At 41.8% G+C, this 15,022-nt stretch overlaps 2 protein-coding genes across 2 annotated transcripts; one reads left to right on the top strand and one right to left on the bottom strand.

Annotated features, from left to right (window-relative positions):
- Nucleotides 1–1,491: 1,491 nt before the first annotated feature.
- On the bottom strand, nt 1,492–7,371 carry LOC128720460 (peroxisomal ATPase PEX1). The gene is made up of 10 exons (XM_053814129.1): nt 7,279–7,371; nt 6,900–7,127; nt 6,719–6,833; nt 5,236–6,639; nt 4,889–5,147; nt 4,201–4,820; nt 3,768–4,126; nt 3,512–3,685; nt 1,831–1,934; nt 1,492–1,711 (listed from the first exon to the last, which is right to left on the bottom strand). The coding sequence occupies exons 1-10, from the start codon at nt 7,369–7,371 to the stop codon at nt 1,642–1,644; spliced, it is 3,426 nt and encodes a 1,141-aa protein (XP_053670104.1). The 3' UTR covers nt 1,492–1,641.
- Nucleotides 7,372–7,745: 374 nt separating this feature from the next.
- On the top strand, nt 7,746–10,767 carry LOC128726969 (eukaryotic translation initiation factor 2-alpha kinase 1-like). Its single transcript, XM_053820823.1, has 3 exons — nt 7,746–7,755; nt 8,358–8,438; nt 8,526–10,767. Exons 1-3 carry the CDS (start codon nt 7,746–7,748, stop codon nt 10,517–10,519), a joined length of 2,085 nt encoding a protein of 694 aa, XP_053676798.1. The 3' UTR covers nt 10,520–10,767.
- The last annotated feature ends 4,255 nt before the right edge of the window (nt 10,768–15,022 follow it).

Raw genomic sequence — 15,022 nt, 5'->3', positions numbered from 1 at the left:
AAGGCACATTTTACCATTCATCACAATAGTAACTGAAACATGGGATTATTGTATGACTCCTACACGCTCAGAAACTGTTTGCATAAAATAAAATATTTAGGCAACCTCAAATGGTAATATTGAACGACCATTAATGCAGGTGAAGGATGCTACAACATGAAAAGAGCGTACAATAAGTGTACAAAAAAAGACCCTGTAATATTTTATCCAAATATCCCTGTAGAGAAATCGACACTCTGAACCGACGAGTGAGCCAAATTTGATGTGCTCAACGAACCACAGGCCGCGGAAAATGAGTTTTCCCTGCTGCTGTCCATATGCAGTGAATTTAATCATAGGGGGGCCATATTTCCCTACGCGTTGATTGGTTGTTTGGCGATAAAACAACTAGACCGCGTGGAGAAAAAACACGTGGTAATCGCATTGAAATTCCTGCAAACCCCGGAAGCCATGCTGGAAGGCTAGCTATGGATAAAAGTGGGAGAATGGAAATTGTTTCCAGTCGTGTTTTTTTTTTGCGCTCCCAGCCACCGAAACGAAATCGCCGGTGTGTTTGATCGGTGATGGACGTTGTCGTCCGTTGTAGTACGGAAAAATGAAATGGTGCTGTGGCAAAAGTAGGAAATAAACAACCACGGTAAATGCCCTCGGGATTAGAAACACACAGCCGAGCAGTGATAGTCGTCGCGCAGTTCACGCTCTACGGAAAAAACACTCCGCTACGAAATGGCGTTTATTTTCAACATGAGCGCTTTTGTCTACTCCGCAGGGTATATCTCTGTTCGCTCTTTTGAGCGGGTCGTCGTTATTTGCCACCGTTGGCAGCGATACGGTTCGAGTGATTTTTTCCCAATTTTCCACCATTTTAGCGCGAGTTTTCCATTTTGAATAACAAAAATGGCAAACGGAAGCGAGGACAAATTTCATAAATGTTCACTACCCGTCCCGGGGAGTGCCCTAGGGGAGTGGCAAAACCGAAAGCATTTGGCGAAAACCTGGATCACGCAAATTTCCATTTGCCGGTGTGTGTGTGTGTGTTTGGGGGGTCACAAGTAATTTGCTCACCGGTTTTCTTTTAGCTATCATCTATCTGATGAACTCCCGTGTTTTGGTTTTTGTTTTGCAGATGCATCAACGAATGGAAGTAGCATAATGTGATAAATTGCTATTTCTTAATTTGATTACGGTTTGGTGTAAATAGTAAAAACAATTCTCAATCTGATGTTTGATCATCGCTGTGAACATGAGTGAAAATTGCAATGCACGTTGTAATTAACTGCATGTAACTGATGACCTGATTGAAAACATTTCTTTCAAAAACAGTAAAACATAGCATAACTCAAGTGTTAGTTCTTACATAATTAAAAAATTTAAAATTCTCAATGCTTCACCTCAATGTTTTTATCACTGCAGTTTTCTCAAAAAAAAAAGTGCAATAATAATAAATCAAACACAATAAATATAGCGTTTTAACTTTTGTTTAACAACCGACTTACTCATGTATGCAACATGAACCTACTAAAACCAATTAAAATGCAATAATTGCAAAAAATCAAATAAAAGCACAACCCCCTGCATAACAAAACACCGTGTTTAACATCTTTCCCGTACTCAACGTTAACGCTAAGGATGACTGTTCCATTACGCCAACGTCGCACGTTTGGCTACGAAATCTCGCGAAGGTGGTTCCTTGTTAGTAAACCGCGCATAGCTGCATAGTCGAGAATTGAACAGACAGAAGAGAGAGAAAAAAAAACACGAAAAGAGAGCAGGATTATACGACGACGTTTGAGTGCTAATGAAGCTATCACATCGCGAGGAGATACTTACGTTTCCCTGTATTTTGCTACATCTCGTGGCGTAAGCGAAGGTCTCGTGCTGCTAAACGCTTCCACTAAATGCCGCTGGCAAACCGTTATCTGCTCCGGTACTTTCTACAAGGTATACGAAAAACGTCCAAAAACATGATACATTAAGTAAGAAAATGCACGCGAGTCTATTCTTACGAGTGCCAGTTGCAATGATAATAATACTTTCTTGAAGAAAAAGAAAAAGCGTGCCCACCAACAGGACTAATACTTTCATAAACATTTGCGCAACGCGCAACAACGCTCATCATAATAATCGTTTGAATCGTTAGAGTGAAAAAAAAATAATATATATCTAAGCACTGTCTTTACTTCTATCGTTCTCCGGCAGCCCTGTGAGCTCGATATGCTCCACTATCCTCACATATGCATTTACATAATCGGCGGCTCATCATGAGCTTTAGAGGAAAACGGTGCACTGGTGTCCTATAAAAAAAGGCTCATTCTAAGCACATTCGAGTCGGAACGAAAAATATGTACCATAATCCGCAAGATAGAACGAGAGCTCTCGTAAGCTCCAAGCAGGCAGCCTTTCACGCACGGGACAAGGCGAAAGAATGAACTCAGAAAAGAACAATCTCGTCGGAGTGGCGACAGCTCCGACACAAACAACTTCACCTGCAACTCATTACCATCCATTCGCGGCTGAATCCGTTAGAATGGCGCTTTCATCACACTGCCACAGGATATTAGGACCCTCCAGCGAAGCGACGGTGCGAAAAAGGGGCTTCGTCACTTAGTTCGCGACACGGGAAACGCGAAGCCTTATCTTTCCGCGGTTGAAACTTTTCCGAACGAGCATAAACGGTTCCGCGGAATGAAACCGAGGGGTAAGTCACACCGTCGGATGGATGGAAAGTAATTAAGCCTTGCCTTGCCGCCGTGCACCGCGGACTATCTTGCTGGACGAGACGCCGCTGAACGTTGGGGCGCTCGCTGCAAAGTCGTTCCAAAGACGTTAGCGAATAATTAAAATCCTGTAATTAAATGCTACTCAGCTCTGTCTTCCTCTCCGCGGCATCTGAAGGCCATTGCAGATAAGTCATTCCGTAAGATTGGTGCATTATCCCATTAAAACGAACCATGGCCGGAATAGGACACTGCCATCTGTAGTGTTTTCGTATTTAGCTACCGAAAGGAGCTGATAATCGCATATTTTAGACATAAAATGTCTCATTCAGTATGAAAATTTATGTGTCATAACTTTATGTGCCAAACCCAACAAATAGTTGACTGATGGCCCTTTTTATAAAGCAAAAATATTCCAAACAAAGATTTGTAGAGATTCATGCATCAACTCGAGATACCAAGAAGTCTCAAAAATGTTATCAAAGGAACAATAAATCTCAACACAACCGTTCTCAAATTTTCCGGTAACTGTGAGATAAGATTACTTGCTAAAAAATTGTAGATGTATACAATTATAAACAACGTAACATTCACATCCATAACCATCTGTGAATGAATAATAATACAAATGGCCAAGCGAGGACAAGGATTAATGTAAGCAATGAATCATTGTTCTATACCCCTGCTAAATAAATAGTATCGATAACGCGTAACGTGCTACAATTGAACTTAAGTTGCGAATATCATCGACAACGCAGTCCGCTGTTGGATTGAATTTTAAAAATTGTACGTACCTCAGCGCAGACGTTGAGACATTCCTGGACCGCCAACATGTTTGCTGTAGTCAGAACACTTCGAATATCCGCTCCAGTGTAATATTCCGACTTTACTGCGAACTCTCGAAGATCCACATCCTTATCGAGGAGTAGCGATTTGCTTTGGTTGCGGAAGATTTCTAACCGAGCAGTCTGTAGAAAAAAGCGGTTTAAATTCAATGCCATGAATGCTGAATACAAGTTTAAAAAAAACACAAAATGTTAATCCACTTACAACGCCTGGGATAGTACATTCGACCAGCCGATCTATGCGACCGGAGCGTAAAAGTGCCGGATCCAGCAGCTCAGGACGAGACGTTGCTCCTATCACAGTGACACCCTGTAAACCTTCGACACCATCCAATTCCGTGAGGAGCTGATTGACCACGCGATCGGTAACGCCGGTTGAATCGTGACCACGGCGTGGTGCCAAGCTATCAAATTCGTCAAAAAACAACACGCAAGGTTTCGCACTCCTGGCGCGGTCAAACAGATTCCGCACATTTTCCTCACTCTGGCCTATGTACTTTGCAAGCAGCTCTGGCCCCTTCACTGATATCATTCGCAAGTTCCACGTTTTCGCCAATTTAGATACTGTAAAGTATTTTCACAAAGATTTGTTTTTTAAATGTTGTCCTCATAACGCATTTCTTATCATTGCAACCTACCCAGATACGTTTTTCCAGTTCCAGGTGGACCAAAAAGCAATATACCCGCCTGATTGCGTAGAGGAGAGGCTTCGAAAATTTTCGGAAAACGCGTCGGCCACATAAGCACTTCCTGGAACACTTCGATGGCATTCTCGAGGCCCGGTATGGCATCACCGGCTACATCGTCGTCTGCGTCATCGTCATCGTCCTGCTGGCTGGTTTGCTTATGATTCTCGATACCGACCAGACAGTAGCTGTTTGTTACGTCCAACGCACTAGCTACCATATCCTCCGTGACAAATGGAAGTCTACTGTCTTGCTTGTGGGCATAGAACACGGCACGATCGACTAGCTGCACCAGACTACCGATGGCATAGCCTTCGGTTTGATTAGTGAGTCGCTTCCAGTTGATGCGGCGATCCAGCTTACACTTATGGTGCACAAACAGGCTTTTGAGAGCGTCCTCTCTATCAGTCTTCGTAAGGTTCGGTATGTTTACAAGCTGCTGAAAGAGATGATATCCGCGAGATGAGTGCAGCCTGCGGTTTAAATTTGAAGTACCGCTGATTGATGCGATCACCGCAATCGGATTGTTGCTGGTGAATTCTTCAATCTGTTTACGGATGACATCGGAAACTCTGCGAAACATACCGCAAACATACGCTCGTTAATATCGGAAGGTCAGTTTACCAAAAAGGATCAGTACTTGTTGTGATATTCGGCATCGGGCGTGTTCGGGTCGCCTGGCTGGTGCGTTAGTATATCTAATCCATCCATAAACATTACGGCCGGGCTATGAAACATGCACAGGTAGAGAGCATGACGTAGATCTTTCTGAATCGAGTCTGGTTTGCGTCCTTTGTGTTTGGCACACTCAAACGTGATTGTAAAACAGTAGAAAGGAGGTTTCTCCAGTCGTTTCAATATATTTTGACACACCGTTTTTCTTCCACTCTGTGAGGAACCTACACGGGGAGGAATCGTGAGTAATGTACGGTACTTTAAATATGTGTTTGGCTTACGTTACCTCACTTAGTTTTTGGTTTAACTTACCGGCAACAAAAATGTTACACTGCTGCGGAACTTTGGATCGTGCATCCAGACAAAGAGCGAATTTTAAGCGCTCAGCGCATTCCTCAATTATTGCTTCAATTTTTTCTATCTTAACTAGCCCTAAGTATTCGTTAGGTTGAGTTGTATCGTGCTTAATAGCAGGTGTATTGTTTTTGTTCGTCTCGACGTCAGACAATCCACTCACCGTTTTCACTTCTCCGAAGCAGCTAATTTTATTTTGCCGCAGAATAGAATTGTTGATAAGGCAATATTTCAGCGAAGGTGGCTGGAGTTTGACGGTGAGGTAATATTCCGGGAGTTTGAACAGCTGCTCTTGATTGAGTAGCAGTGCATGAATCCGAGAGTTGTGTAGGACGAATTGTTTGAATTTTTCAACAATATCTTCCTCAATTATAGGAGCTACCTTCGACGTCGGCTGCAGTTCTACCCTTTCGACAATGTTCAACGCATTGTGTATGGCTTTGAGTGTAATTTTCTCACCATGATTAATTTCTAACTCCTGCATCAGTCTGTCATTAATCTCGACTGTGGGATAAACGTTCTTAGGAAACCTTTCGCCGTCCATTGCCAATCGAACGTTTACGTAGTATTCGCGGTTATCGTTCGTGGTCAGTAGGTACGGTTTATTGATATCCATTGTGCTTGGCACGTTTTCCTTCGTTGTGAGTATGTCGCAGAGCTGTGAGGCGTTACGTCGGCTTTTCCACACGCCACGTATAACCCGAAATTCGAATACTTTTGCCACGTTTTGACCGAGAGTTTCGATCAAACCGTCCAGATGTGCGGTTTTGCTGCGTTCATTTTTTGGGCTTATAATGGGGCTATCTTTCACCGGAGAAGCTGGTTCACTACCTATTAGATTCGCCATCGACTTGCTGGTTTGTAATCTGTTTAAGTGACGCTCAAGATCCTTTTCGAAGGAAGAATTGCGAACGGCTGTTTGTGCGTTCATTGCCACAACTGCACCAGCTGAAGAGTTGTTTCCCGCTGTAGATGATCGTTTCAAAGAGCTTCTTGGCAGGCTTCCTGTCAAGCTGTAACCGTTTTCCTTGCCATATCCATTTTCAACTGTTTTCTGCCACGAGGTAGGACGTTTTTTGACCGAATCAACAGGAGACAGCATTGCAGGTTGGCTTGAAATGATTCCACCAGCAACAGATGGAGATAGTCCATTTTCCAAAGCGCTTATATATTCAGAGGATTTCTTGCGCTCCATGTTGCGTTGTCGAACAAGCTCCGCTATGTTGAGATTGGTATTACTTCGAGTAAGCTTTGGTATTTCCGTATTTGGGTTATTAGGTCCGGGAAGTTCTTTGTACGGTTCTACAACTAACTCGGTATCATTATCAAGACGACCAAATTCCAGGACAGGAATAATAAACTCTGTAAAGAAGAAATAAGCAGCAGATGAGTTATTATACCATGTCTTTTGTTATCAAGCTAGAAAAAAACGTATTCGTACTTATTCTGATTTTGATGCTGATAGAATCGTTGATCCAGACTATCAGGTATTGTCCTTTTGTAACAATTCTCGTTTGATCGAGTAGAATCGATTGAATCCGACTGCTGCTAATGTTCTGAAAGGATCAGACAAGGATCTGTTAAAATGACCACTCTGGGCAATAATTTGCTGCTCTGCTTACCAACATTTCCCAGTCTTTTTTGCTCGCCGCACTCACTTCCACTCGTTTTAACGATGGCACGTTATTGATCAATGCCACCATTACGGAGTCCCCTTCCTTGAGGCCCATCGATTTGGCAACCTGAGCATTTATGCCTATGTGGTTCTCGGACAGTCCACCCCCGCCGTACGGTGCCCACGAAACGAAGAAACTGTCGATACGATACGTCAGGCAGAGACACCCGTTTTTCTAAAAATAAACGTTCGTCCCGCCGGTCCCCATAATGAGAGGATCGCGAAAAATGTACAATTTCATTATTGCTGGGTCCAGACTCGCCGTGTTTGAAACATTGACCCTTGCTCCGATCGTTGAAAAGTGAGTAAAATTGAATGATACTTACATAGGTTGATAGGATCCGGTTGTAGCTATCTGGCAGCGTGACATAATTGTTTTTGAATGGAGAATAGCTTACAGTCATCGATCGTCGATACATTTTGCAAGCACACTAAATGTTTGATAGAACACTGAAATGATGATAATTTATGCGAATTTTACATACAGAACATCTTCATCTACCACTAGAGAGACAAACCTAATATCACTTTTGCCTTGTAATCGCCGACCATAAAACCAACCGATAAGCTATCACTCGTTTTGTTTTGAACCTTGTACACCTTTTTTCTTTACTGATTTGTACGGTCGAATTTCAAACCTTGTTCCTTATGCATCGCCTTAGAGCTACCGAAACCAACGTAAGCTAACAGCCTGTTTAACGAGCTAGCTTTGTCTTACACAGTTTAATGAAATTGGATTTAAATTTAAAGGAACTGCGAATTGTTCAACAATCACGCAAATTCTGACAACCATATGGTAAACAGTACATCGCAAGCCATCAGGCCAGTTCAAAACTACGATTTTGACAGTAGCCAACAAGTCGTCAATGACACTTGCGTGCAATATAATAAACTGAGAATTTAAATAAAAGTACAATATTCAAGTGAAAAATATATTCGTGTACAAAAATATAGATAGCTCAATCGAAAATAAATAATGTCGTCTGTTATTTATTTTTGTGCAAGATAAGTTTACTTAAGATAGAATTCAAGGACAACTAAAAGCAGCATGGCCTAATCATGCTTCATTTGACATTTGTTGTTTATGTAAACAGGGTTGGTAGTCACATGTAGGACCCGCAAGTAAGCTATCTGGTTTCTGTTCCACAAATGTTCTGAAAATCAACGAATGTACAATGTAACCTCATAACAAACCAAATGTATAAGCTGCAGTTTTGACTCATCAACTTAAGCTGATTACCAAATAGTGAGTCAGTTTGTGTAAATATATCGTAGATCCTTGCTTCGTTTTCATACAAAGAACAGTGAAGTACCGTGCAAAAAACATTGACGTAGTTTTGTTTTGTTTCTGTCCTTCACTTTGTGCAATTTGGTTTCACATAAATCGATTCCTTAATTTTTCTAGCGATGGCCATGGATTCAGAAGACGACGATGACTTGGAGTTGGATTGGAGCAACATCGAAACGATCAGAAAATTCGACTCAGGTGACATTACATCCAAAGGATACAACACATCTGCAGAACATTCTCGAACGTGCCAGAACTTATGCGATCTATGTTTTCTTTTCCTAGGTGGTTCTTCGGAATTACAGTCCATGATTACGCGCACTACAGCTGAACTAAATAATGATGTACGTTCGCTGCAAACTCGCCTTGCAACGAAGGCATCCGCCCCCGTGAGCCTGCTCGTTGAAAGTCTTTTGCAACAATTATGCGCGCTGCTAGAGCCGGATATAGATCGGTCGCGGGTTCTTTACAAAACCATATGCGACCGGCTACATGCAGTTAATTTGATTGACGAAACGTACACTATGGGAGAGTTTGAGATGATGCGCAACCAGTATCAGAAAGCCCTGTACCATCTAGTCAGGATTGCGAGAGGGAATGACTTGCCTGTGATCCTACCCGATCTTCAAGAATGCTGGCCACTTCCTGCTGGTCTCGAATGGTCGCGCTACTATCGTGAGTTTGAAGAGATCTCTTTCCTTGCCGGTGGAGGATTTGGAAAAGTCTATCGTTCTCGTAATAAGCTGGACGACACCGTGTACGCTGTTAAGAAGGTGACCATTCGATCGACTACCATAAAAAACGTGCTGGTACATTTGGCAGAAGTAAAAACCCTAGCCAGCCTGAACCACATCAACATCGTTCCGTATAAGGCGGCTTGGTTGGAGCCTCTTATGGCACCGGGGAAGAAAAGCGTGAATAGCTCTTCCACGATGGACGAAGAGGATTGTTCTTCGTCAGAAGAAGATGATGATGATGATGAAGGCACTCAAAATCGAACTGCTGATTCTTTACGGCGTCCTGATCACGAATCAGAAGAATTCAGTATTCTTTTCGAAAACAGCAACGGCGAACAGGTACCGGAACATAGCGACGAAAATAGGAACGAATTAGCTGAAGTAAGTGACGTTCCATCGAGAAACATTGTAAGCATCGAAGAATCACCGCATATAAACCTAAAATGGGCCACATTGTACATCCAGATGACTTTGTGTCATTTGACTTTGCGCGAATGGCTCGATCGTCGTAATAGTGCTGAAAATTTCGCTCAGTTTTATACAGATTTTTTGAACGACCGTTCGTTCAGTGAAAATCTGATGAACGTATTTCCTAGAAACTCATTCTGTCGCCAAATATCGCAGATTTCAAATGGAACTGATAGCGCTGCAAATGACTGCGAATCCCCATCCAGTCGGAGCTCCGAGTCTTCGCGAGATGAATCACACATAGACGACAATGTTCAGCATCTGGATGTTGTTATTGATATCTTTCAACAGCTGCTAAATGGGTTAAACTACATTCATTCGCGTGGCATCGTTCATCACGATATCAAACCAAGCAATATTTTCGTAAGTCTTTCCGACCATGACTCAAAATTAATTATTCAACTGGGAGATTTTGGCTTAGCTTGTCCACTGCAAAACTCCCACGTGGGGGTTGGGTTCGGTACGCCGCTGTATGCCGCTCCGGAACAGCTGGCAGGACAATGCGATCCCAAGTCGGACATTTATTCGTTGGGCATAATACTGCTTGAATTGCTGGTGCCGTTTTCCACCGACATGGAGCGTGCGGAAACTATCAAACAAGTACGGCGAAGCCAATTTCCATCGGATTTGGACCGTGACTTTATGAGCCTGTTGAAGAAGTTGCTTCAAACACAAGCCTCAAGGCGACCGGGAATGTACGACCTCGTGGAGGCAGTCAATAGGATTCGCAGTAACCGCAATAAGGTGATATCAGAGCTGCGAAGGAGTTTATCGCTGCGAGACGAAGAAATTGCTTGCCTTAAGACGCAGATCAACGAACAACAGCGCGTTAAGGTTGAGTTCGACGAGAATCGCACACAGATAGAGCAGTGTACCACGAGAACGCTCATCGTGAAGGAGCAAGAGCTGATTTACATGAACATGGAGATGCAAAACAAAGACATACAGCTGCGCTGCAAAGACATGGAACTTCGATCCAAGGATGAAGAAATTAAAAAACTTAAAGAAATGCTTAGATCTTACCAGGAGAAAGAAAAGCACGCGCATCAAGTAGAAGATCTGTGCGAAGATTAAAGCAATTCGCTAAAGGTAACATGCGCCGAGGTCACCTTGCCAATGCGTTTTTTGTTGCCGGGAAATATTTATTAAGGTCATGGTTTAACGTAAACCGTCTTACAATTTATTGTGTTTGTTTACCGACGTAAATTTCGTCAACTTATGTCAAAAGACTTTTATTTCATGCGTTAGGAAGATATGTTAAGATTGCGTAAGTTTGTCAATCGTCGCAAGAATTGTCAATAAAATATGCTTAAATGACCTTAATTGCATTATTGATTATTATTATGCACTTTTTCGTACATACTGGTACATCTTTTCAACATGCGATTGCATAATTCAAACTTGTATTTTAAAAACTTCGATTTAAATGTATTTATTTTAGAAATTTTCTCAGATATATATTCTGTCATATCTCTCCAGGATTTTGGATTAAAACAGTTAAAACCTATGGATTATTTCATGCGATGTGATGCAATAACGACATACTTCTGAAAAAATCAATGAATAATCTTCAAAGAATTCCAACTCTCAATAGGTATTATCTCCAGTAGCTTCTAGGGAAAAATTGCATTACAAAAACCTATATAGCAAAATGCATACATTCGCTAGTTTTCACAATTCGATTGGACAACATCTCCTCAGGCGTACTTAAATGTTGGTTTTGTGACCTGTGTTTTTGGTTTTTTTAACCAATGTTTGTAAAATATGGAATCCTTTTCCTCGAACCTGTGCTCCTGTTGGTTTTGTTACCATTTTTTTAACATAAGAAAAGCTTTTTTCGAGTCTTTAATGAAATTCTGGAATAGTTTTTACAATTTGAATGTAATAAAATCCATAGGTTTGCTCTCCTCATAGTTTTGTGGTTATTTTTTTTTTAAATATTATGAGCTCTTTCCTCGAATCCTTGCTGAAATTTCTCAAACCCTCACTTTGCTGCTATCATATTACTATCGCTTGTGGATGTTAATCTTGTGCGCATTTTTAATGGATAGACTTCCGAACTTCTACAAAATTTCAGCTTTATTTAATAATGTAAATTTTTTTGAAGATAAATTAAAATAATGCTTCAAACATTCTGTTGTGGATCTTGATCGAAATCGTAACAAGACAATTAAGATAGTTTTCCTTGTTAAAAAAAGAGAAACGTTTGATAACGCACCGCATTGGTTTAGGAATCGTTCGTATATGCTATTGCAATATTAGGATTTTTCGTTATCGCTTTCATCGATATAATTTATAGACATTGCATATTTTAAGGCACGATATTTGTTCTATGTTTGCTTAGGAATCGGAGTGGAATCTACAATTGCTTAGCAGGAGTTTTTAGAAGCGTTAAGCCTTAATTAAGGAACTATTAATTTGTTTTAGGTTTGTAATTACTTTGCTTAAAAAATAATGTAAAATTTTTAGTAGCTAGTTATGCACATGCTTGCATTATTATCCATGCATGAGTAAAAAAAAATTGGACGCAAGGAAACAGCGATAAGAAGTCCTTTTTATATTTTGCTGAATTTTTCTCTGCAATCTGAAAATGCACATTGAAAAATCTCGTTTCAAATCTATATTGCATCCATCACAGCGGGCTCAATCCTGCTACACTGCTTTCTTGCATCGGGACGAGAATTTATCGCCACACCCAAACCCCCAAATTGAACGTTGCACTCAACCATGGATATTATGCTAAGAGCACCGCTTCCATTACATTTTATGGTGCAGAATTTCCCAAAATTGAACCGAATCAATGCAGAACAATTCATCAAAGCAATTTGAAGGAATCGGTTTAAGGATGGCAGATAAATCGCCGTGCCTAACACCACGCCATCGCTCCACAACGTTTATCGCCGATGTCAGAAGGTAAAAATCACCGAAAATTGTCCAGTGGTTCGCTTCCGCCGGCGTAATTTTGCTGCGTGCGAGGCTGCTTGAGACGATGTTTGACTTTGGCGCTGGAGTCGCAGGAGTCGATAATCGTAACCGTTTCGGTACCGGTGACTGGAAATCCATCACCCGGCGCGGCCACTAACAGCTGCCCCCCGGTATTAGAATCATCTGGCGCCGTTAGTAATTGATTTTATCACCTCATATATTCGCTGTTCACGAGTTTCGGTTCCAACCAGCCGTGGAAAGCGGCAGAAACTGACACGACGCAACTTCGGTACCCTTGACAGTCGCAGTAATCGATCACGGTCGCTAATCGAGCGTGTCCCCGGCGGTCATCAAGGTATCACTCGCCTTAATACCGGCAAATGTCTATCATTTGGCGCAATCATTCCGATGAACACTTTTGCAGCGGGGCCATGAGCGCCACAAAATTTTCTTCCACGATTCCACCGGTGCATTTACATAACGACGTACGGTCGAAAATTAGGAAGCTGCAGCAGGACTATCACCGTCGATACGACGACGGTTCTTGACTGCTCGGAACGAGGTCGTCTCCGAAGCGCTTGCTAAAGGAACTGTTGGGTTTAAGCGTTCGGACACTGACAAGCTGGAGTCACTGGAGACGACGAGGCTTCCTCCCATTAGGGGCAATTATATTCGCAGTCTTTGGCAGCTCCGAGGCGCTGTTCGTAGCCGCAGAAGTTGCCGCTTTTTCGGGGCCAAGCGATGTCAAGCGTTTGGCCGAGAAATTGCACGCGCAGTCGACACGGGCGATGGAGATGTGTCAGAAAATTGGGCTGGCGTGGTCGGTTGGATACACGGTTCTGTTTGTGCACGGTGAAACCTGCCTTAAGCAGATCACATTAGATTCAATTATCCTATTGAAAGGGTAACAGAACAAGGCCAGATAAGGGTTCGCTGCAACCGGCCAGGCGGCAAAGCTGCGCCTTTGTGACATTCACACTCGTCGGGGGAAAAACGGGGCTCTCGCTGCGGTGTGGATGGAAAAATCGAGGCCAATTACCAGGTGGTCGCAGAGGATGCAATCATGCAGCAAGGTGGCCTTTCACGGAACAAAGGATCCAGCGCCAGACGCAGGACACATGCATGCTCTCGGTTTGGTCTCGCTCAAACTGTCTGCCGTTTCGCACTTATAGTAATTAATGAATTATTTTCAATTCATCTTTGCGTTCGAAATTCAAATAGAGAAGTAAGGAATCGGCGGAGTGAGAAGAATTGTTTCATCACCGGTACATTTTGCGCTTACTTTTTGACTCGTTCATCCAATGCTAAGCTCACACGCAGAAGGTGTCTCTCGTTGGCTCGTTATCGTTTGGTGGTGAAAAGGATACTTAACCCTCTTGTTTTGCACCTAGGAACCGTTTTTTATTTATTCGGGAGTCCATGGTTGTTTTACTGCATTTTTTTCGTTTAAATACGTTCTGATGAAAGCTTGCATCGGAGAAATTGTACCGTAAAGTTTAATCCAACATGACGATCCACAATAGTAAACCGTGAAAAGATATGCTAGCTGAAAACTATATTGGTAGCAATTGTGATCAAACATTCATTAACTTCTACCAAATAAAGGGTAAGGATAACAATTTAGATCCATTTATTGGCCTGATACATTTAAAGATACAATACTGTTAACTGTTTTGTGCTGTGCTTTTCCCTTTTAAAATAACTAATAATGGCTCTTCAATAAAAAAAAACTGATTGCAAAAAACAGCATTTTTATTTGCATCTGAATAACATGTTTCTACCAATAGCTTTTGTGTTACATTTTTACTAGTTGAATCTATCATATACCTTATGCTATAAAATGATAGTAAAATAAACAGGAGTTTTAAAATAAATGCCCAAATTGTTATTTTATTAATCTCATTTGTGAGTTATTACCTTAAGAACACAAAACAAGAAGTATGATTAATAAGAGTAAATTACATCCTATCCATTTATCAGCATCAGAATCCAGGACTGACGCTGAGAAAAGCTCTGTGAAATTGTATTTGATTAGGGCTGGATATAAAACGATTTTGTCTTACATAGTGAACATGAGTATACAAATGAAATTATGTCCTTATATAAACCTATTGTATTTTTTATCATTGATTGAGATATAGAAGCATTTGTTTGATTGAACAACAGGTGTACACAGAGTACAGAAAATTGAACGATTGAAGCATCGTACTTTTCTAAAAAGAAAACTAATCTTTTCAATTGTCATTGCCCCCCTGAAAAGGTACGTGAGTAAGCGTACAACACATGGCGACTACAGGCGAACGTTGATTGTCCGTTAATCCTGCATATAAACATACAAAGGCGAAAGTACTTGCTTGACCTAGCGCGCGCTCGGAAATGAAAAAAAAAAACGTAAAAATAAGGTAAACCCAAAAATACATAACGTTAAATTCCTCTCGCGCTCGGACGGAAGGGAACAATCAACGATCACTACGAAACCGTCCAATATAATGGAAGGAGCAGCACGTAGGCACACTCGGTGAAGAAAAGACGGAAAACAACAGTCGAGGGATGTCGGTTGCTTGTCGGTTAACAGGTACAAATCCACCTGTCCTGCGACTGTGTGACGCGTGCCTGTCCACGTGCCTTCCCTGGGCACCCATGGTGGATCCT

Source organism: Anopheles nili, chromosome 2 (genome assembly GCF_943737925.1).
Source record: "Anopheles nili chromosome 2, idAnoNiliSN_F5_01, whole genome shotgun sequence".
Classification (NCBI taxonomy): Eukaryota; Metazoa; Arthropoda; class Insecta; order Diptera; family Culicidae; genus Anopheles; species Anopheles nili.
The sequence above is the reverse complement of the archived record's forward strand: the minus strand, read 5'-3'. Positions and strand labels throughout refer to the sequence as shown.